This window comes from Mytilus galloprovincialis, chromosome 4 (genome assembly GCF_965363235.1).
Source record: "Mytilus galloprovincialis chromosome 4, xbMytGall1.hap1.1, whole genome shotgun sequence".
NCBI lineage: Eukaryota > Metazoa > Mollusca > Bivalvia > Mytilida > Mytilidae > Mytilus > Mytilus galloprovincialis.
The window spans coordinates 39,679,547-39,703,567 of NC_134841.1; the positions used below are offsets into that span (position 1 = coordinate 39,679,547).

General features: G+C 30.6%; 1 protein-coding gene across 1 annotated transcript; it reads left to right on the top strand.

Moving 5' to 3' along the window:
- Nucleotides 1-2,461: 2,461 nt before the first annotated feature.
- Nucleotides 2,462-23,795, top strand: LOC143072119 (T-complex protein 1 subunit gamma-like). The gene is made up of 17 exons (XM_076246922.1): nucleotides 2,462-2,530; nucleotides 2,620-2,681; nucleotides 5,657-5,707; nucleotides 6,240-6,302; nucleotides 7,138-7,234; nucleotides 14,233-14,353; nucleotides 15,003-15,083; nucleotides 16,962-17,067; nucleotides 17,448-17,530; nucleotides 18,394-18,460; nucleotides 18,896-18,930; nucleotides 19,904-20,083; nucleotides 20,442-20,540; nucleotides 21,093-21,279; nucleotides 21,713-21,853; nucleotides 22,407-22,538; nucleotides 23,286-23,795. Exons 1-17 carry the CDS (start codon nucleotides 2,509-2,511, stop codon nucleotides 23,403-23,405), a joined length of 1,647 nt encoding a protein of 548 aa, XP_076103037.1. The 5' UTR covers nucleotides 2,462-2,508; the 3' UTR covers nucleotides 23,406-23,795.
- The last annotated feature ends 226 nt before the right edge of the window (nucleotides 23,796-24,021 follow it).

Here is a 24,021-nt window from a genome sequence, read left to right on the forward strand (position 1 = left end):
CATCAAAACTTTGCCTCTGTTTCTCAACCTAAAATGAATAAAGTCCTTAACTGTGGGAACATATGTTTATTTAAACATACTAAACATATACATACTGTTTAAAATGTAAACAAACTTGAAATTGATATGTTGTGGCCAAACCGATTATTGTGGTGAACATTAAATTTTTCAAAAAATCTTGAGGCCTGCTAGATGACTTTATTTGTTCAAAATTTGTATGGACGAATCCTGTTATATGTAATGCAGTACAAGCTAATGTTGATTTTTAAGAAAATGTATTGATTTGCGAGTTTCAGTTAATTTCGTGTATCTAAGTGAACGAATATTGAAGGTACAATGCAGCAATTGGACAAAAATGTCATTGAAACATATTTAGGTGACAAATAAACATTAGCTTGTACTGCATTACATGTGACAGTATTCGTCCATAGGAACTATTTACCCTTCTAAATACTCGATGTCATCTTGCTTTTTTGAGGGGTTGGATGTTGTTCACTGAAGGTCGTTAAGAAGAAATTTTAACTTAAAGGTTTGACAAACTGGCGTTATAGTCTATTGATTTAGCCTTCAATTCAGTTGTTATCAATTCGTTTGATGTGTTTGAGCTTTTCATTTTGACATTTGCTTAAGGAATTTCCGTTTAGAATTTCGCTCGGATTTTTGGATTTTTGTTATCTTACCTTTTCAGTAAAGGTTGACGTGTCTCATGCTTGAACAAGTTTTGACATTGTTTCAAATTATACGACATTGTCATAGTGTAAACTATATGATATGTACATTTTCCTAATTTTGTCTATTATGTAATTATTTAGTCATATATAAAATAAGTACCTGTATATGATATTGTCATAGTTATATGTGTCAATATTTATGACATTGCCATAATTTTCTCACGTTTAAATTGTAAATTTTCATAGTTTTATGACATTGTTTTAAACAGAAATTGCTTGAAAACATGAAAACATGAAAAGGCTATCATTAATTGGTTTTCATAGTTTTCAAAGGTATGCATGCTTATAATTAAACTATCTGAGATACTCGTGTGGTTTCTGGTGATGTGTGCTAGCCTATAATGCGGGAGGTCATCTGCTAGATCCCGGGCTGGAATAAACCAAAGACTAAAATCAAAATAAACAACGTAAAACAGATTCTTCTCATTTTTGGTTGGAACTCGATGAACCCTGTGTCATATAGAAAAAGGAAGAGCTTTTTACCATTTTTCATTTTTTTCTTTATTTGCGTTTAGACTGTTAGTTAGTTCAGTTGAACGGGTAGTTTTATATGCTGTATAATGTCTCATGTTTGTTGCTTAAACTATCATAGTTGTTAATTGTAAATGCCCCCTGTTGGACCTTGATTGGAATAATAACATATTTGATTTGAGCTGATAATAAGTGCGTATGTGTGTGTGATCGTACTCGTCGAAAATTATAACAACTCTTTTGTAAGGTGTTAAATTGGTATTTAAAGCCACAACTGCACATGACGTCTTATAGAAATTGTCCGAACTATATATTTTTGCTCATTTTCTTTAGTGAAAAGTCATTGAAAAGTTCAATTTTTCAGTGTGATTCGAATCTGAGAAATTTTCCTCAATTAAAAGTTCACCAAAATGGTTAATTCGACATTCAATATATAACATATACACAAAGGCCAATCAAAGATAAAATGGAATTCAGTTTCGCTTTCTTGATTATTAAGAAAAAAAGAATTGCTGTTTCTTCTTCAATGCCTTGGGTTTTTAATTGTCATTTTAAAAAGCAAATACCTAATAAATTTATATTGTCAGTGTAAATCTATATGACTGAATAACGAGGGTCTGGAATGGTAGTCCTATAATATAAGACTTCGGAGTTTCATATCATTTACATTCAACGTTTTACTATCAATGTTGAAATCGGTTGAAAAATATCCAATAAAAAACAACGAAGTCTTATATTACATATAACACATAAAGTAGTCTCAGCTCTGTCCGAGTATTTTTTTCGGCCGTTTAATTTTTAATTTTGATAAACCAGAGACATATATATGTCTCTGGATAAACTTACCAAGTATTCTCTACTGTATATTTAAGCACACAATTATTCTTCAATATTTTTTTTTACCCATTTTCTGTAGAATTGACCTTTTATTGTCTTTTCTCAATGTAACTGTCTGACACAGGCACTTGTCTCAGAAAAAATTTCCTATATATACCTTAATATTAAGGTATATACTAGGAAATAAATTTCCGTGAGACAAGTGCCTGTGCTGTCTGACCCTCGAGAACTGACCCCATCCAGACCCTAAACAATTCTCTCCATGTAAAGAAAATTCCTTTCAGAGAAAAAAAATAAAAAAAATGAAATTAATAAATAAAGTTTAAAAGTTTAAAACATGAATTCTTAGTGCAGTGCTGTCAGTGCTGAGATAAAAATGTTTTTAAAGTTTTGCTAAAGTGGCGGGAAATTCAGAGTTATCGGACTTCATTTATTGAGTCGCCACTTAATTTCCGGCTAAACAAAAAGCATGTCTGGAATAATCGTACTCAGTAAGTTTCTAATATTTTGTATCACAACGCCCTATTATCGAATAAAATTTCAATCATTCAACTGATAATTCTTTTTTTTTATATTACAGACCAAAACACCAAGCGGGAAACCGGCAAGGTTGTACAGAAAGGCAACATTGCTGCAGGAAAGGTATGAACATGTCTTCACATGGTCGTCGCCATAGCCATATCAAAATAAGAATGTTCCAGAAAATTCACCTTTTTTTCTGTAACTACACTAATGGTTACATTTTGCCTATATTTTTGGAATTTTTCTACATATAATTATGACAAATTATTGAGATAACATTTCAAAAATTGAATGGAAAATTACTTTCCTGGCAAAAACTTGAAAAAAGGGGGGTGTTCTGTTCCAATCCAGGTTTATCCGTCCTGAAGGAAAAGGTAGCAATACACAGTTAGAAGTTTAGTTTCTCATTATGGCCATGGTAAATTTTTTAAATATGAAAGTTTTTGTACAATAAAATTGACTTAGATAATTGAAGAATAATATAGCCTTCTTAGTGGGTTTATATGAAAATTAAGATTGTTTTTAGCATGTTTTATAGGCCATTTATCTGTTTGACAGTCCGTATTTTCCTATCTGTACCGCTCATAGGTCCATAAATTATTGCAGTGTTTATCAACAAAGATTTTGTGCTCGATCTTTTCGATTCAATTTTATGAAAAAACGAGCAGAAATGCATATGATTTTTTTTTGGACCACTTGATAGATATAAACCTATGGTTTTAGGGAAGGTATCACTGTAATTGATTGAAATTTTCCTTTTGACCAAATTTTGGAGACTATTGTGACATGTTCACCCCCCTTTTTTGCTATTTTTGTATCAAAGAAATACAGATTGTTCCCATGGTTACACCCAAAAGGGATTATTTTTCACTATTATGACCATAAGAAATCAAATCTATGGAAGATTCTCTTTCTATAAATATATACATGCATAACACAAATATTAAGCCTTATTTGTTAGACAGGAGGGGCAAGAGGGTGTTTAAAAATTATGAGTGTCAATTTTAAGTTTTTTTCCTAACTGTGTATTGCTACCTAAACATTTAAGTTTGTATAATTTTACCCAAGATTAGATATAAATTGCTGCTGTTAATTCTGATATTATTGGGTTCATTTGTTATGGATATGTTTTGATTGACACAAGAGTTGCTTCCCATTTGTTTGGATGTTAGAAGACTTAGTATGTGCACCAATGCCTTCATGAATTAGTCAAATTCTATTTTTTAGTCAGACTGACCCATATGTTTTAGAAACAATTGTTTTCCTAACAAATTCTTGATTCTTCTCAACTGCACCATGTGCACAAAACACAATGATCTAGTTATAGTCTCTTATTTGACTTTGTGTCACATGTTTGAATTTTGTTAGTTAACCCTCTTGCTCCAAGTTGTTTTTCAAGGTTGCATTCTGTGTGCCAGAAAAAAACATCATCTGGACGTCTGTGACATCAGATGTCCAACAATGACCGTTACATTTGGGTCCATTGAATAAAAATCTAACACAGATTAATCTTTGATCTTTTATTTGAAAAAAAATACTGCAATGAGAAGCTTGCTTAAATAAGAACATGAACATATGTGTCCCTTCCGGCAGCAAGAGGGTTAGGCTTAAATTAAAATATTGTTTGTTTGCCCTTTACTGACCGACCCAATCAATTCGTTCCGCCTGAAAATCTTTTATTTGTATTTACCAGCAAGATTTTATTTTTTCGTTCCTACCAAAAATCTTATATTTGTATTTCCCGCTCAATACTTTTTTTACCGGAATCCTCTGGTTTTATCTTTACGTATAAGGTCCAGTCCGTTTGGTATCACCTGAGCGTTTGACATGAACACTTGCATTTGAAGTTTCAAAGCATTTGTTTGAAATCGATGTTGAACGCTTTCTGAAATCATGATATGAAGTACGTTACTCTGTACCTTTAAACTTAAAGAGCAGGTTTCATTTACAAAAAAGTTCGTTTGATACAAAAGTATTAACGTGTGTACAAACTAATTTGTAAAAGGACGTTGTATTCTATCTAGGGATGGCCTTTTGTGATCCGCATATCAGAATGATTATGTTAACGATGCCGCTAAATTATTTATATCTGACATGAACCAAAAGTGACAAAACCCTGTAAAGTGGAGAATATCTGGCAGTAAAATCGCCAAGTTTTCCATACAGATCATTTATAAATGTGATGCAAAATACGTGACAATTGAGTTTTAAGTCTTGTAGCATTTTTATTGGAAAAAAAGGCACACACGAAATTTGTAACACTCTAGGGACTTTTTCTACTAGTAATATATGTCTGCCCGGACATTATCTTACCAGTACAAAGTTATCTCTTATATATTTTTTTTTCAAAACTAATAGTCCCAGCGGAAAACTTATTTGCAAAAACAAAAGGGACAAAAAAATGACATTATGCAGATTTTGTATCTATAAAATAAAATATTTTACCTACCTGCCTACCCATGACAAATAATATACCAAGCCAAATTATTTTTTTGTGGTAAAAAATAAAATACTTTACCTACCTACCTACCCTGTTTCAAAACATAGGGTCGGAAAAGGGCAAACAAACAATTTTTTAATTTAGGCCTTAAATAAGAAAATCCATCATAAGTATCGGATATTGGAATGGGGAGAGATTTCTTATTACTTTACACACCAGGTTGAATTACATGTATATATAAAAAAAAATTCACATTAATTTCTGAATAATTTGCATGTATGTTATTCCATTTGGTGACGAAGAAAAAAGTTTGGCTTTATAAATGATTTTGTTGGCAACCAAATCTGGAAATTGTTCCATGGGGACTATTTCAGTTTGATAGCTTGAAATGTTATGCTGTTTTGTGTTCACAAAATGTTTAACAACTCTTTAATAGGTACAAATAAAAAATTACAAGAATGGGAAAAAATCCTTTATCATGGTGAAATGTATATTTATTGCAAGATTAACATAGTGTCTTGTCTGCAAACTTACTGGATTCTTGTGCATTGAGGTTGTTAAATGTAATTAAATTTTCTATGAAAAAAATATGATAGATTTGTTAGAAAGTAACCTATAACCAGAAAATTTTATTAAATGTGTGTATATTTTACAGGCAATTGCAGATATAATAAGAACATGTCTAGGACCAAGATCTATGCTGAAGGTATATTATTTAAGAATTGCTAACTCTATTTTCCTCATAATGAGTTATATTTTATAAAGTTATTCTGATGTTCTGCTAGTTTATACAATATTATTTGGTCACATGGAGATTACCTTATGTCCAGTAAAATTCACAAAACCTTCACTTATATATGCAATTAGTATTACATTACACAATATTCAATTAAAAAAATCTTACTGGTGTAAAGTCAATATCTTAATTTTTCATTAAACCATATTCATGATATATTGACAAGTTGATAGACATATAGGACACATATGCATAAGAAGCTTAGAAGCAGAGTAATTATTTAATATAATATTTCCAGTCATAGACCTTTTTTGTATAAGACATCATATGGAGGTGCACATAGAATTAATGTTTAAATTTAAAAATAAAAAAAATTCTTATACATGCAGCTGTTTTCATATAATGAGCATGGTTAAGTGTATCAATGTTAAAATGTTTTCAATGAATTCCTGTAGAATAGTTGGACACAAAATGATTTAACATTGATGCTGTATATTTTCAGATGTTGATGGACCCTATGGGTGGTATAGTCATGACAAATGATGGCAATGCTATACTTAGAGAGGTAATGAATATTTGAAACTGTATAATTATAAAATTATTATTAGCAAATTACATGTACTGTTGATTGTCCATTGAAGTAAGGAATGACTTAAGGCCAAATAAAAATATATGTGTGGTTCCAGTCACAGGTCTGACTGACCCTGGTTTAAACCCCGACCCTATATCTTTTAAATTAAATTTTCAAATGATCAAATTTTGAGGATTGTGAATTGGAATAATTGAATTCATAGATTTTTGTCATCTGAATTTCCATCAGAAGTATCTGTTATGGCTAAAGTGCAAGAATTCACAACAGAATGCAACAAAATTATCTAAAAACGTAACATGACTGTTTATTTTACAATCAAACAAATGTAAAATGGTGAACTTTCGCTAGGGGTATGTATAATACTGGAAACAATTTCGGTAAACAGACAATTTTTTTCCGGATTTTGACAATCCAAAATAGATATTTAGATTTTTTTTTTAAAATTATTGCAGACCTACCGACCCTTGTTTTTTGGAAAAAGTATTAAACTCAACTGGAACCACACATATATTTTTATTTGGCCTAACATGGTTATAAATAGTTGATACAAGATGATTGATTAATTTTTATAGATGATATGTTATCCTTAAATAAGTGTATTACATACTCATTCATATTTATGCTTCCATTTAAAAAAAAATCATACCGCATCTTCTTATTTTTATACATAATAAGGACTATAACAGGTAAGGAAGATTTGAGTAGGCCTGTTACACTGTAACTCGCATACATTTTTATTCATTGGCAACTTAGAGCCTGATGTTAAACATTTATAAAAAAAAAATATTAACAAATTATAAATTTCTAGATTACTGTACAACATCCAGCAGCCAAATCTATGATTGAGGTGGCCAGAACTCAGGATGAAGAAGTTGGAGATGGAACTACATCTGTTATTATATTAGGTAGATAAAGTCTCATGTTTGTGCTAGTGTGTATATACCTTTCTTCACTGACCGTGCAAGGGCTGTATAGTTAGTCAAGGTCGTTAAAAACTTCTGTTGTATACCTTTCTTGAACTGTTTACACATGGCTTTTGTTTTCTTAGTATTTCATTGGTTGAAGATTTGTTGTTTTGTTTGATTACTTTGCCTAACCTTTTTTATGCTTTGTAAGATATTTTTGTTTGCTCTAATGAAAAAAAACCCACCTTCACATGCACTATACTGGAGTATAAAAAACCTTATTTTGTAAAATTTTCATTTGCTAAATATTTCAATATTCATAAGAGTTCCATGGAATAATGATCTGTTGAACTGCAAATTGTGAAAATATCTATCGGTGACTGTGACACAATTATCAATCAAACATACAGATAAACGTCATTAATATCAGATGTTTTACTGGTTAAACCAATCAACTTTTGGTTCAACTTAAAGCTAACACTCAATTAATGAATAATTTTCTAATCTATTTTTCTTGGAGGAAAAAAAATCCTATTGGCTAGTTCTTCTATTTTGTGTTCATGGTGTTTTTGATCACACGTCATACAAAAAAAATTCCCTCTATTGGTAAATATCTTTTGATAAAAGATTGCATGAAACATCGACAAAACAGCAACTATACAATATCACAAAAACCTACAAAACATCTTCTTGATTGCTCATAATTTATATGAGAAAAAATTTCCAAGAATTCAAAAATGAATAAATTGATTTTAGTTTAATATTAGTTACAGTACGCCCAGAGAGTATGTAATCGCGAACTCTAATCACCGATTTCCGAGTGTAGCGGTGTGACACCGCGAATCACGGATTATACTCCCAATTTCCTCCAAAGATTCTCTCCCAACACCGTGTGGCTGTTTATTGGTTTATTGCCCATCGGATCAGAGATGGGTCCGATTACTTTCAATGTAATTGATTAAATTACAATTACTTTGTCATTTGTACGATTAAATTACAATTACTTTGTCATTTGTACGATTAAATTAAATTAACGATTACATAATTTCTGAAAGTGTCTGATTAAATTAATGATTACATTTGCAAAGTAATCATGATTACATCTGATTACAATGAATAAAAAAACCAAACAAAAACATTTTGAATGATGTGAATGAATTAACGTTTAATATATAACTATAGCACTTTTTCAAAAGGATTTTGTTTTGTATATTATAAATAGACAACCTCAAACTTCATCTATTTAATAAACCACAAAAGTTCACTACATACATACATGAACATTGTGTCACCCATTACACTTTATCATAATTTATCTCTGAATTATTTTGACTTCAATTGAATCTGGCTTTATTAATAGTTTGCTGTTTGCCTTCTGACCTCTTCCAGACTTTGTATGTATTTCAAGGTGCAGTGTATGAAAGTTAAAATATGGATGAAATAAAGTTACTAGATAAAAACTATGTAAAATTTTATTAGAATTGTTTTAACAAATTGTTAACAAAATACAATACTATAAATCAATGCATTTTACATGGCCAGTCCAATTACATGCTAAAATTTACTTATTTTAAGCAAGATATTTGTCCAACTTTAATTTAGTTTGTGCTAATTAGATAAATTTTCACATGTCTGATTAATCTTTTATCATATATATTGTCCTATAACTACATTATGTATACTCAATTGGTAATTGCAATAAAAACAAACCTTAATTGATTTCCTACCTGTCAATTCAGAGTTGACAAAAATCACAATATTAACAAAAGATTATAATTCAGGGTTAAAGAAAAGTATAATACTACTTAAATATAATAATTTTTAACCAAATATATATGTACATCTTTAAATTGTAAATATATGTACACTATCTTTTTCTAGAGACATAAAATTGTATGCAAGTCTCTTCTTAGGCTAATGATGACTTTTAAATACTGTAACAGTTTATTTTTTTACTGAAGTATACACATCAATTATAAACATGCTTTAAAAAGTAAACCAAACTATCTTGTTGAATATTCATTCAATTAGAAGAACAAAAAGGTTCATTTATTGACCATAAACACAGTTCAAGATTTTTTTCATTGTAATCAGAATGTAATCATAAAGTAATCAGGATTACAGGGCATTTTGGAAAGTAATTGATTAAATTAAATTACATGTAATCAGATTTTTGGCTGATTAATGATTACAATGATTACTTGGAAAATTGTAATCAATTACAGCTGATTAACAATTACAATTACCCCAAGTCTGCATCGGATGTACTGAAAATTAATGACGCGTGACAACATCATCGGATTAGCCAGATTTATTACCTTTGTACATTTAATCGATCTTGATTGCACCTGAGTGCTTTAAAATACGTTATTTAAATGTCCTTTCATTGTCAGATAAAAGTGTGACATTTTTATTTAAAATAAGATAATTATTCTTGTATGTATATGCCCATGTCATTGTCATATGACATACAACGTACAAACGTATAAAAATACGATTAAAACACTTATTTTGTATTTTCATTATAGTCCGATAAGGTCATAATTTTGTTTTTTCAACAAAGACGATTTTACCACAATTAGAACCTTTTATGACCTACTCAGTGAGCAATATTCGGTTCATTAATAGTTCAATATTATATAATTAATATCAACTGGCTTAAAACAAAATGATGTTTTTTTACGGTAATATGTCCAATCTAAATTAAACCCAAGAGTTAATTTATCGGATCAACAAGTGAACTCTGTTACTTTCAATTTATTTTGAAATGTAAAATATTATGTTTCACTACCTCGGTAGATTAACGACTTGAAATATTTGAATTTAAAAAAGAAACTGTAAAGTGACAAATAGTTTTGTATGCAATGTGGCAGCCCTATATTCATAAATACTGAGATACATTCGCCGCCCAGACACAACACAATAATCACAACCTTTAAATATTTAATTATATGGAGTTTTTATACGACCGCAAAATTTGAAAATTTTTTCGTCGTATATTGCTATCACGTTGGCGTCGTCGTCGTCGTCGTCCGGCGTCCGAATACTTTTAGTTTTCGCACTCTAAATTTAGTAAAAGTGAATGGAAATCTATGAAATTTTAACACAAGGTTTATGACCACTAAAGGAAGGTTGGTATTGATTTTGGTCCCAACATTTTAGGAATTAGGGGCCAAAAAGGGCCCAAATAAGCATTTTCTTGGTTTTCGCACTATAACTTTAGTTTAAGTTAATAGAAATCTATGAAATTTTGACACAAGGTTTATGACCACAAAAGAACGGTTGGGATTGATTTTGGGAGTTTTGGTTTCAACAGTTTAGGAATTAGGGGCCAAAAAAGGGCCCAAATAAGCATTATTCTTGGTTTTCGCACAATAACTTTAGTTTAAGTAAATAGAAATCAATGAAATTTAAACACAATGTTAATGACTACAAAAGGAAGGTTGGTATTGATTTTGGGAGTTTAGGTCCCAACAGTTTAGGAATTAGGGGCCAAAATGGGACCCAAATAAGCATTTTTCTTGGTTTTCGCACCATAACGTTAGTATAAGTAAATAGAAATCTATGAAATTTAAACACAAGGTTTATGACCATAAAAGGAAGGTTGGTATTGATTTTGGGAGTTTTGGTCCCAACAGAATAAGGGGCCCAAAGGGTCCAAAATTAAACTTTGTTTGATTTCATCAAAATTGAATAATTGGGGTTCTTTGATATGCCGAATCTAACTGTCATGACTATGTATGTAGATTCTTAACTTTTGGTCCCGTTTTCAAATTGGTCTACATTAAGGTCCAAAGGGTCCAAAATTAAACTTAGTTTGATTTTGACAAAAAATGAATCAGTAAGGTTCTTTGATATGCTGAATCTAAAAATGTACTGAGAGTCTTGATTATTGGCCCAGTTTTCAAGTTGGTCCAAATCGGGGTCCAAAATTAAACTTTGTTTGATTTCATCAAAAATTGAATAAATGGGGTTCTTTGATATACCAAATCTAACTGCGTATGTATATTCTTCATTTTTGGTCCTGTTTTCAAATTGGTCTACACTAAAGTCCAAAGGGTCCAAAATTAAACTTAGTCTGATTTTAACAAAAATAGAAATCTTGGGGTTCTTTGATATGCTGAATCCAAAAATGTACTTAGATTTTTTATTATGAGCCCAGTTTTCATGTTGGTCCAAATCAGGATCTAAAATTATTATATTAAGTATTGTGCAATAGCAAGTCTTTTCAATTGCACAGTATTGCGCAATGGCAAGAAATATCTAATTGCACAATATTGTGAAGTAGCAAATTTTTTTTTAATTAGAGTTATCTTTCTTTGTCCAGAATAGTAAGCAAGAAATATCTAATTGCAAAATATTGTGCAATAGCAAGATTTTTTTTTAATTGAAGTTATCTTTCTTTGTCCAGAATCAACTTAAATCTTTGTTATATACAATATACAATGTATATTCACTTTTTACTACCAACTGATAAATTAAAATAATCTTTACCATTCAGTGATAACAAGCAGTTTTTTTACATCTTAATATTTTATGATGTATTTAAATGAGTAGTAATTGTTGCAAACTCCATTAGAAATTTTAATTGAGATTAGTTTTGGAATAAGGGAAAGGGGGATGTGATTAAAAAAATTGGGTTCAATTTTTCTCATTTGAAATTTCATAAATAAAAAAGAAAATTTCTTCAAACATTTTTTTGAGAGGATTAATATTCAACAGCATAGTGAATTGCTCTAAGAGAAAACAAAAATTTTAAGTTCATTAGAACACATTCATTCTGTGTCAGAAACCTATGCTATGTCAACTATTTAATCACAATCCAAATTTAGAGCTGAATCCAGCTTGAATGTTGTGTCCATACTTGCCCCAACCGTTCAGGGTTCAACCTCTGCGGTCGTATAAAGCTACGCCCTGCGGAGCATCTGGTTTTATCCGTTATGATCTGTTATTGATCTTTAATTATTTAAAATAAAATTGGATTGGCGCAATCCGTATTTTACAGCTCGTTAAAAGTCCTCAGCGAAATATAAAAAGAAGTATTTCAACAATTATAAAATAGAATATTTAAATGAAATTATATCGTGTTCTACAAGAAAGAAATATGTAAAAAAAAAATTGGATCGGATTTTTACGATTGGCAAATTTCCACAGAGGATCTCTACCAACGCCCATCAGGAACTGAACGACATGCATCCTGTTTTCATCTACCATTAATATATAGTGTTGACAATCTAATTAAAAACCGATCTCTCATCGCTCCTGTTTCTGATATGTCGCGTGGGAGATCTAACGAAACCCGCTTTGAGGTCACATGTGAGTGAACTAAAAGTCATGAATTTATAAAGATATGCAAATGAGTTGACGACCTATTAATAAGCCAATCAAAAAAGTTTATGAATTATTATGACTGACGATTTCGTCGTTAATAAAATGAGTTACATCCCTTTGCCTTACGTTGAACTTCCAAGATCGTGGAAGACTCAATTTCATTGGTCGAAAAAGACACACCTACGAGGTCACTCACATGTGACCTCAAAGCGGGTTTCGTTAGATCTCCCACGCGACATATCAGAAACAGGAGCGATGAGAGATCGGTTTTTAATTAGATTGTAGTGTTGACTATGGACGTATAAATAATGTCCGGTTTTATGTCCTCTGTTGATTGAGAAACGTAAAAATAAAAGGCTGATGTTGATTAATTCAGAAAAGAAATACAATTTAGAATCCGGTTAGTCAATTGTAAAAGTACCTTCTAGAGCCTCAATCTTAACACACACAAATTTATGTCAATCATTAGAAAGCAAGTTTAAACCTTGAATGAATTTTCCCACGGTTATCCAGAAAGGTCACCTGAGTTTACTGTTACATGATACTATTTCCCGCCAAATAAAAATCTCGTGGACAAAATTGATGTCACTATTTTTAGCATTCAATAGTTCAAGTTCAACTATGCAGCTATAGAAGTATTCCTGTTGTAGCCGAAATGTAATATTTATCCTCAAGTAATGCTAACAAATCGTGAAGAGAAAATGCCGTAGACTTATTAAGCATAAGGAATGGTGAAAAGTATTTTATTTTTTTCTTGCATATACAAGTTTTAAGACACGTAATTTTCTTTCTTTCTCACATTTTATACCTTCAGCGTTAATTTCCGTTTATTTTCACACAAATATGTCTCTTTTCGTAAGTTATATAAATTACCGATAAAAAAAAACGAGGTCATAATCAAGTATAGATTTTTTTTTTATAAAACTTTAATGCAATTGAAAGCATTTAATAACAACAACCTTTTGCTTTTTAAAACTTTTATTTTGTAATCGTAAAATGGAAATGGCGTAGACTTATAAGCATAACAGATAGTGAATAATATTTTCTTTTTTACTTGTATAAAAAACTTTGAGACGTGTCACTTTTCTTTAAACTACCCTAATTTATTCAGCATTAGTCTCCGTTTATTGTTACACAATTATATCTCTTTTAGTAAATTAAATATTTATTTACTGATAAAAAACGGAAGTCAAAATCAAATATAGTTGTTTTTAGAAATTGATTTAGATGTACAGAGTAATTAAAAGAATTAACAACAATGTTTTGATTTATATTTTAATCTTTCATTTGTTTCAAGCAATCAGATATAAACTGATAATCAATAGACAGGAAATACAATTGTTTAATTACATTAGAAATCTCGCATACCTTGACTGTCGCGTGCCGGCATAGATCAGAAGAATTAGGGCAATTAATTACCTGGTGTGACACCGCGTCACTCCAGACTGGGAGAGATGTCGCTAATACAATAAACAAAAGGTAAACGGATTTACGCGGAAGTCGGAGGAAATACTCCCAAATTTCTCCGAGGATATTTAGGGAGTGATGTCGGAGTTTCCTGGTGTCACACCAGGAAAAAACTCGGTGTATGGAGTTTGGGATGGCTTTCGCGAAAATTGTACTGTAAGTGACAGTAATTTCAAATACAATGTCAATTTCGTTTGCAGCTGGAGAAATGCTATCAGTAGCCGAACAGTTCTTGACACAACAGATGCACCCAACAATTATCATCAGTGCTTACAGACAGGCATTGGAAGATATGGTTGATATACTTAGAGAGAAAGTCAGGTAAGATGTCGCCTACTCACCATTACTGCTCTGTCTCTGTATATATATAGATATAGGAAGATGTGGTATGAGTGCCGATGAGACAACTCTCCATCCAAGTAACAATTTATAAAAGTAAACCATTATAGGACAAGGGACAGCCTTCAACACAGAGCCTTGGCTCACACAGAACAGCAAGTTATATGGGAAAACCAACGATCTAATCTATATAAAGACGAGAAATAGGAAACATGTATGAACTTTATAAACAGACAACAACTACTGTACATCTTTAATATTTAATGTAAATGATAAGTGAATTTATGTTAAATTCAGTGTGATTCTATATAAGAACAACACTTGTTGGTGTTGAAAACATACAGAGATACATAGAATGAATGGCTCAATATCAACAGAATTCACTAAGAAACACCCAATCAGAAGTGAATTTTAACCTCAATCACCTTGTGTATACTGTTATTAACAGTCTGCCACATTTGATAGAAGTTTTGCAGTATTTTGAAGAAGAAAAAGTAGAAATTTGGACTGTAGAACATTCCTTAATCAAAGATTTATATTTTATATAAAGAAAATGACTACTCATGTCAAAAAGTCTATTTAGGATGTTTATAATTAATTATATAACTGTGATTATAATTCTTTTTTACAGTGTACCAGTAGACACAAATAACAGAACTGAAATGTTGAAGATTGTTAAAAGTTGTGTTGGAACAAAGTTTATAAGTAAATGGTAAGAGAAATGAAAAAAAATTAGAATAATAAATCTGGAAAAATTCAGGGCTCACGCTACCAGGCGACTTGGGCGAAGAAGTCGCCTTCCCGACCGTCACTTCGCTTTCCCCGACCCCCAAAAGCGAAAACAAGTCGCCCTGTTCTTGACGACAGTCGCTTTCAGTCGCTTCCGTCATTGGACATTTTCAATTTTTACCAAGTTGATGAAACATCAATTTTTTACTGATAATTAAAGAAATTCAGACATAAACGATTCATTATCTTTAGAAAAGAGGTTGAAGCATTGTCTTCGCAATGTGTAGCAGGTTATTTGATAAAAATACAACTTTTTATCACTTCGTGCATTTCCGCAAGACCCGCAACTTGTTGCTCGAAAACGTACATCAACCTAAATTTCGGCGGCAAAATAAGTTTGTTACTTCATTTAAACGTGATAAAAGTTGCATCCAGTAAATGTTTAATCCATTTATTGCATTAAAACCGTCATGTTCCTTTTCAAATAACTTGTCAAACATCGTTTATTTTTGTAAATTTTCTTGCATTCGTCCGCCATTGACCGATTTCTAAAGTACGGATCTGAACCGGACCAGCTATGACCCAAATCCGTACTTTTACAATAATTACTACGGACGCACGGATTGAACAGCTGACAGAAGAATATTGATCCCAAAGGGAAAAATTACGCATTCCACACGCATAAGAGACTTTTGGTTACATCTAATTGATTGGTGTATATAATTCCCTATATTTTTTATGGATTGTTTCAAACTATTGATTAAAGTTGCTTAACTCTAGAGACTATTCTACTAATATCAATATATTATGGCCCAGCTTAATAACTTTTATATTTTTTTTATGAGAAACACTGAATTTCATACACAAGATAATTTTTAATTAAATTGTAATTGATATATTATAATTTCTTTACATTTTTTAAAATAATTTTTTTTTAGTGCTAGATATTTAGTTGGTTAGTTTCTCACAAGAACATTTGTAAAACTTAAACAACTTTTAATTTCAAATGTTACTTTAATTGTAATTTTTTACTCATATGAATTGAACAACATAAAAAGAACATTATTTACATATGGCCCTTTATACTATTGTAAAATCCAAACATTGTAGCGCACCGCGCGAATGAGCACTTCTCTTTCAAATCTCACCACTTCTCCCTATCAGTTTCAAAAAGAGAAGTCACTTCTCCCTATAATTCTGAAGTAGTGTGAGCCCTGAAATTGAGACTTTTGTAATTTGTTTCTCACTCGCTTGTTTTCAAAATATATCATTTATATATACAGTTGAACCTGTTGTCAAAGTATTATATATTTTATAGTTTTATTGACATGATTTACATGATGTATACACTTATGGAATGACTGTAATATTTTTTCTGTCTATGAAGAAATAACATAAAATATGTGGTGCACACTGAATAACGGGCGTAGCGGGTTATTTAACAGTGTGCACCACATTTTTTATGTTATTTCGAATAGACAGAAAAAATATTAAAGTCATTTCTTATAATTTAATTCTAAATTCCATTTTAAACCGTAGAAAAACATGAAAAAACGTTGATGTCGTCACGGTCACATGACTAAATTATGTCTATGGGCTCATAACAAAATAACGTCAGCCAATCAGAAGACGCTTTACATCCAAAATTAAATTATTCTTAAAGGTCAGTTATATAGCACAAAAGAAGTTAATAGTTGTCAACAGTCAGACTTTGTGCTTGTTGTTAAAAGAAAAGAAACTGTTAGAAATCTTAGGTAGGGCTAGAGAGAAAACAAACAGTTTTTTTTGTGCCTTAGTTAATAAATGTCCAGCTTAAATATATTTGACCTCATTGCTTATTATATTTAAAATATTTTTTCAGGTCTGAATTAGCTTGTAATATAGCTTTAGATGCAACAGCAACAGTAGCTTTGGAAGAAAATGGTAGAAAAGAAATTGATATTAAGAGATATGCTAAAGTAGAAAAGGTAAAATACATGTACTAAACACACTGGCCACGTTTATATTATTTTCAAAATGAACTGAATTGCAATTAATGTATTTATGTTTATTATATACTGTTCACATGTACATTTGGTTCTGTTATATTAATTTTGATGTTAACATGTTATAACTCATAAATTTTCTTTATAATAAAGGCAAGAAAAAATAAGCACCGATTTTTCTTTCCTTGAGGATTTAATTTTTTTTATTAATAATTTTATTTCTCTTTTTGTCGTAAATTTTCACATTGGTTTTTGATAAACTGATACACTTGATTATATATCTTGCTCGTATTCATTTGAACATTACAATGAATAAAAAAACAAACAGTAATGATGTTTGATACCTTACTTTGTTTTACTAGATACCCGGAGGAACAATAGAAGATTCCCAAGTTTTAAAAGGTGTAATGTTGAACAAAGATGTTGTTCATCCAAAAATGAAAAGGTCAGTACTTTAAACAGGAAGTAACATTTTGTATACATAAAAAAACATCAAACAGCTATATTTGATATAGATGCCAACCATTACGATTTTTCCGTAATTTTTTCCAATTTTGCGATCAAAACTACGCTATCACAGTCAAAGTCCAATAGTTACAGATTCCCAGTCATCACTGTTCAATTTTGTAAAACGCAGATTTTTATCATTACTTTTCCAGCCTGGTCTGGTATTTAGAAAACACCAATGTAATGCTTCTGGTTTCTCTGGAGTTTTCGACCTATTGTTTGGTAAATAACTGACTTCCGAAGAGGCAAACTTGTATTTTATGGAAAAAAAGAAGTAACTTTCCCTCTTTCTCTACTTCACCTTGACAAAACAAAAATGTACCAGTCGAGAACGTCTGTACAATTAATGAATGGAATACATACTATAGATAACATGTTAAATGACAAATTTTAGTGTACATCACTTTGCAACCACTCGTCAGTAATTTTTTTTGTAAATGCATGTTTTAGAATGATTACTGAAAACTTTTCAAAATTACGGAAAATTTGATAGATTGTTACTGATTGGGTCAAAAGGGGGTTGGCATCTAAAATTTGATTGGAGAGATTATATATGTAATCATTTTATGTAACATTAAACACTGTCTGCAGATTACATACTTTAAACAATACTTTTTATTTGATTTAGTTGAATAACTTAATTCTAATTCTTACCATGAATAATGTTGATTTGATGGTTGATCCAATCTCTGTAATTTGCATTTTTTAAAATTGAAATTCTTGTTCATGATGGACTGAATTCTTGGTCTGTTCCAAATTCGTTTTGTCTACCTCTGCAATGGATTTAATCTTGTTTTACAGGAGAATAGAGAAACCTAAAATACTGCTATTAGACTGTAATTTAGAATATAAAAAAGGTGAAAGTCAGGTAAGAATCCATCATGTTTACTTCATATCAGGAAAAATGTAAAATAATATAGAAACGAACATCAATGACAAGCTATTTTAAAAATTCAAACTTAACAATTTTATTATTGGTGAATATGGTTCTTTCATGTAAACATGAGTGAATTCATCAGATTTGTTTCACATGAGATATTATGGTTTATTTTTATTTCACTAAGAAATCTCTATAATGCATTGCGTCCAATATGTTTATTTTGAAGTAAGTACTTCATCTGTTTAATGTATATTTTAATTTTTTGCCCAAATAATCAATGAAAATATATCATAACTGCAAATTGCTATCATTCAAATAGGATACGGTCTCTTTGGATTTGGTAAATTTAACTTATAGATAAAAAAGATCCAACAACATTTAGCACTAATGATTATCTTTTTAATGTGTATTTTAATCTTGTAGACCAACATAGAAATAACGAAAGAAGAAGACTTCACGTAAGTATGATAGAATTGAAGTATTACAGAACCATAGCTGGGATTTTTTCTTACAATGCAATAATAGTGATGTGCTGCTACGATCTTTCTTTACCTCTAATAAAGTCTCTACTACATATTGTGTTCAAAATGCCAAATGTGTGCTAAAAGTTGTTTGATAAAACTATTTAATGTAAATTTCCATTTTGCAAAGAAATTGTTTGTTATTGATGGAATGACATGCAGATTATTATTTGAGTTTAAAGTCATAAGAAACCTCAAATTAAAAAAAAATATGCATATGTTTTTTATAACTAAATGGATAGTTTTCATTATACAACTTATGTACATATACTTTTTTTCTGAGGAAAATTCTTTAATTTGTCCACATTTAGAAGAAGTTTACTTATTTTTAATTGCTTCCTTCCAGGAAGCAATTTGCCGACATATTTTCCGTATGCATAGTGACCTGAGAGTAACCCTCCTCGTAAAAATCCGGTGGTCGCAATACGCATGGATATGTCATAAAAATAAACAATTATCTGATTGTACATGTTAAACACGTGCTAAATACCCATGCTTATTGTTATTTGTTTACTATTAGGTGACAATCGGTAAACTTCGGCTTCAAAACACGGCATTTAATGAGCAGCCATATTTGTTAAATCATAACAGACAGAGAGAAAAAAATTGACGATTATACGATATATTTGCGTAAAAAATGAGAAAATCGTGCACAGAGGACTAAATTTATGATATATACATGCATTGTTTCAAGAATTGGATAAACATCATTTTTCACCACTCACTTGTTTCTTATGACTTTAATGATGAACCCAGAAAGAAAAATATTTTTGTTTCAAAATATGCTTTGAAAGCTCTTTTTGCTGGAATTAGAAGAAAATTAATGTGGTTTACGGTTTTAGCTGAAAATTATATCTTTTATTCTAAGATTAGATTAGGCAAAAGATAATGATTATTTGTTTTATTTTAGAAAAATTTTAAAGATGGAAGAAGACTATATAGAAAAGATCTGTGCTGAAGTAATACAATTCAAACCAGACTTGATAATTACAGAGAAAGGTGTCTCAGATCTAGCTCAACATTTCCTTGTTAAAGCAGGAATAAGTGTGATACGAAGAGTCAGGAAATCTGATAATAACAGAATAGCAAGGTGAGATATAATGATGAAGGCACTTGGTATGAATAAAAGGAGATGCAGTGTATCTATAAATGAGACGGCAACCTAACAGCAAAAACAACCATGAGACATCATGAAGGCAACAACAATGTTGTCAACAATAGACTAGTGTTAAAACAATGTATCTAGCTTTAAATTGTCCTACATATCAAAGTTCTCCCTCCACATGCAATATCTCTAAATTTGTTGTTGTGATTTATAATTACTTGAGTGAAAAATTTTGAATCGATACAATGAAAATCAACAAAACGTATAGAAGGTTGGGCTTTTTAGTTGTGATATATTATGAATGTCAAAACTAATATTTGATTTAAATTTTTGTGTTTTTCAGAGCATGTGGAGCAACAATTGTAAACAGAACAGATGAAATCAAAGAAGATGATCTAGGTACTGGATGTGGACTTTTCTACATCGAGAAGTTTGGGGATGAGTAAGTTTATTGTAAAGTACATGTATGGCTAAATGATTAATTTAAAGAATAAAATTTACCCACCTTTTACATATTGATTATGGATTGCTCATATAAAATCAGCTAAAATTGAATTCCTTTCTCCATTTTGATAAACAAAATATGTCAGTTTGAAATGGATAGGTAAATTATTTGCTTGGAGAGGAATTTTCAAGTTATATTACTCATGGTTTCTGATCCTAATTTAACCATCTCATTTGCAATTTTTTTGTATGAATTATCACAATAAAGAAAAATTGCACTAAGATTTTTATGATTAGTGATATTCAGTGTAAGCTGCAATGAATTGCCACTAAACTTTGTTTTAGTGATGTGTGGTATGGACTACCACTCTGTAACCTTCAAAAGACATAGTTGATCCTGCTGTATATACATGTATGCAATATGAACAGTCTAGATCTATGATTCTTAGACATTGAAAGGCACTAGAAGCACTGATTTTTAATTCAATACAATTTATACACATTTGAATATATATACAAATCTTTTATAATTTTTTTTATTACCTTTCAGATATTTTACATTCTTAGTAGAGTGTGAGAATCCCAAAGCATGTACTATTTTACTGAGAGGTGCTAGTAAAGATATCCTTAATGAAGTAGAGAGAAATTTACAAGATGCAATGAACGTAGCTAGAAATGTGATGGTAGAACCTAAATTAGTAGCTGGTGGGGGAGCTTCTGAAATGGCTCTAGCTCAGGTAAAGAAATAGTTGAGGACTTTGATCAATTATTGGGAAGGCAGAGAAAATTATATATTTGATGAGCTAACAAATAATTTTCATAATTATTCATAATTGATACTGTGGATTCCTTATTTTTTCGTAAGATACCATTTTTCGTGAGTTTCATGGGTACAGGTGAAAGACAAAATTAAATGTTCCAATGAATAACAAATTTTTTATAGGCTTGTATGCAGACTTTGGCAAACCATGAAATTAAATATCCATGAACTTGTCCACGAAAATTGGTACCCACGAAAACAAAATGAATCTACATTTATACTACATTTTAACCTAATTTCTGATCTATTGAGTAAAAATAAAGGGTAAATATTTGTGAGTGATATGACCATTTGTGTCTTTTGATTTGTGTGAACTTGATTTATAGATTCATAGACTTTTATCTTTGCAGGCTATGAATGAGAAAGCTAAGACAATTACGGGTGTGAGCCAATGGCCATACAGGGCTGTAGCTAGGGCATTAGAGGTCATTCCACGTACATTAATACAGAATTGTGGAGCAAACCCAATAAGAACACTTACAGCACTAAGGGTTAGTATATTAAGTATGACAAAGAACATATTAAACACGTTGATAAGTCTACAATTAGTATTGTTAATTGACTGGCTTGGAACATTTTTCGCATTAGACGATTTAGGCTAAACTTGGAATTACATTATTGAATTTTCTCTGCTCAGTGTTAAATCTATGACTGAAAATTGAATTTTGTAAAAATCCATTGTATAGTAAAATGGTACCCTGCTTTTTGTTAAACAGTATTATAATGTAAAACTACAATTCAATGGTTGTATCAAGTTGTAGAAAAAACTTGTTTACAATATATTTAAAGAAAAAAGTTGTGTACAATACAAAAAAGAGCAAAATTGAAAAGTATTATAGTAAATGAATTGCCTGTCCAAAACCAGTAACACATTATTTTCATGTATTTATATTGCTGATGTTTAATTAATGATGGAAAGCTTAAAAGCTTTTTACCTGAAATATGTTTTCTGATTAACTAATGTATTAAGGGTCAAACTTATTGATCATACTGTGATTTCTTTCTGAAATAATCAAAAGATTGCATTTCTCGATTCTGTTTCAGGCTAAACATGCATCACCTGACAACACATCATGGGGTATCGATGGAGAAAATGGTAAAATTGTTGACATGAAAGAATACGGAATATGGGAGCCATTCTCTGTAAAAGTGCAGACACTTAAAACAGCACTTGAGGTAGGTGTCAAAGAAAATTATTAATATAAATCATACATGACATACAAAATGGTGAAGTCAAAATCTTGGACTTCCAGTGGGAAGTTGTGGTTTCCATTCCTGGTTAGGTCAAACCAAAGACTTTAAGATTGGTATTTTTGAGCACAGGGTATATAGGAGCTATAGCAAATCCTGGTTGACTTGATGTCAAATAATGTGTCCTATTAGTGTGACATGTGTTCATGCAGAGTTTTATCTTGTGAACTAGATTGTTAAAAATCTTGCTCAGCTTGGCAATCTTGTCAGAAAGAGGGTTGATATTCATATTATATTAAAGTTTTCTTGTCTTGAATATACATTAGATTTGCTGCAGGACCTTAATCAGCCATCTATCATAATAATTTAAATTGATTGATGTGTTAATCTGACAAAAACTATAATAACGTCCAGTCATCGAACTTTATTGATTAATAATTTTTATTTATATCACAAATAATTCTCTGGTCATGCTTTTTTCTTAAAAATAGTAAGAGTCATCTTTATATTAACTTGCATATAGAGTAGTGAATTTTTTGTCTTTCTAATGCACCAACAATAGCATCTTTACTACATTATTATGGACCGGCACTAAGCCAGTCCATTATATGATATGGGTTTGAGATTGTTACATGAGTTTCTGCATCTACATTATTATTTTCTGCGGTATATGAAAATTAAGATTTTAGTAATTGAAATTTAAATACATTTTTTTTTTACTTTTGATTTCAGACTGCAATGTTGTTATTGAGGATTGATGATATTGTCTCAGGTACAAAGAAGCAATCTGATGCTAATGCTGCACCTAAAGGAGCACCAGACGCCCAAGCATCAGAGGGACCAGAGCCTTGAACACTGTTTACTTTATTTATTGTATTATTCTGCTTATTAAATGTTCAGTATGAGTTGTTCTCAGTGAGAATGTGGTCATACAGTATCATGATCTTGTAAAATAGAAATCCATCCATTATCTTATGATGGCTGCTTGGAAGTATAAAATTTCGAGTTTGTATATAGCGAAAAAATTAAGTGAATTAACATAACATTATTTCCTAGAAATGAAAACTATGTTTTCTTGCATACATTTTTTATTAATTTCATTTTTTTGACGAACAAAACCCCTTGATGACAGTGCTACAAGTGTGTGTGATATTAGTATTATTATGTGATGTGTCCTGTTTGAACATAAAGAATTTCATATTTTATAAGAAAGATCCAAAATAAATAACTCAAAGATCAAAACTTGTTTTTGTGATGCATAGATACTCTATAGCTTTTGTGAAAAACTGAACTAAAACAGGACTTTGAAAATTAGAAAGCAGAAATATCATAGTACTGAAAAATGTAAAAATAGTCATGAAGCTGTTCAGAAAAAAGTAAAATCACAAAAATACTGAACTCCATGGAAAATTCAATCAGAGAGTCCCTAATCACATGGCAAAATCAAAGGACAAAACGCATCAAACGA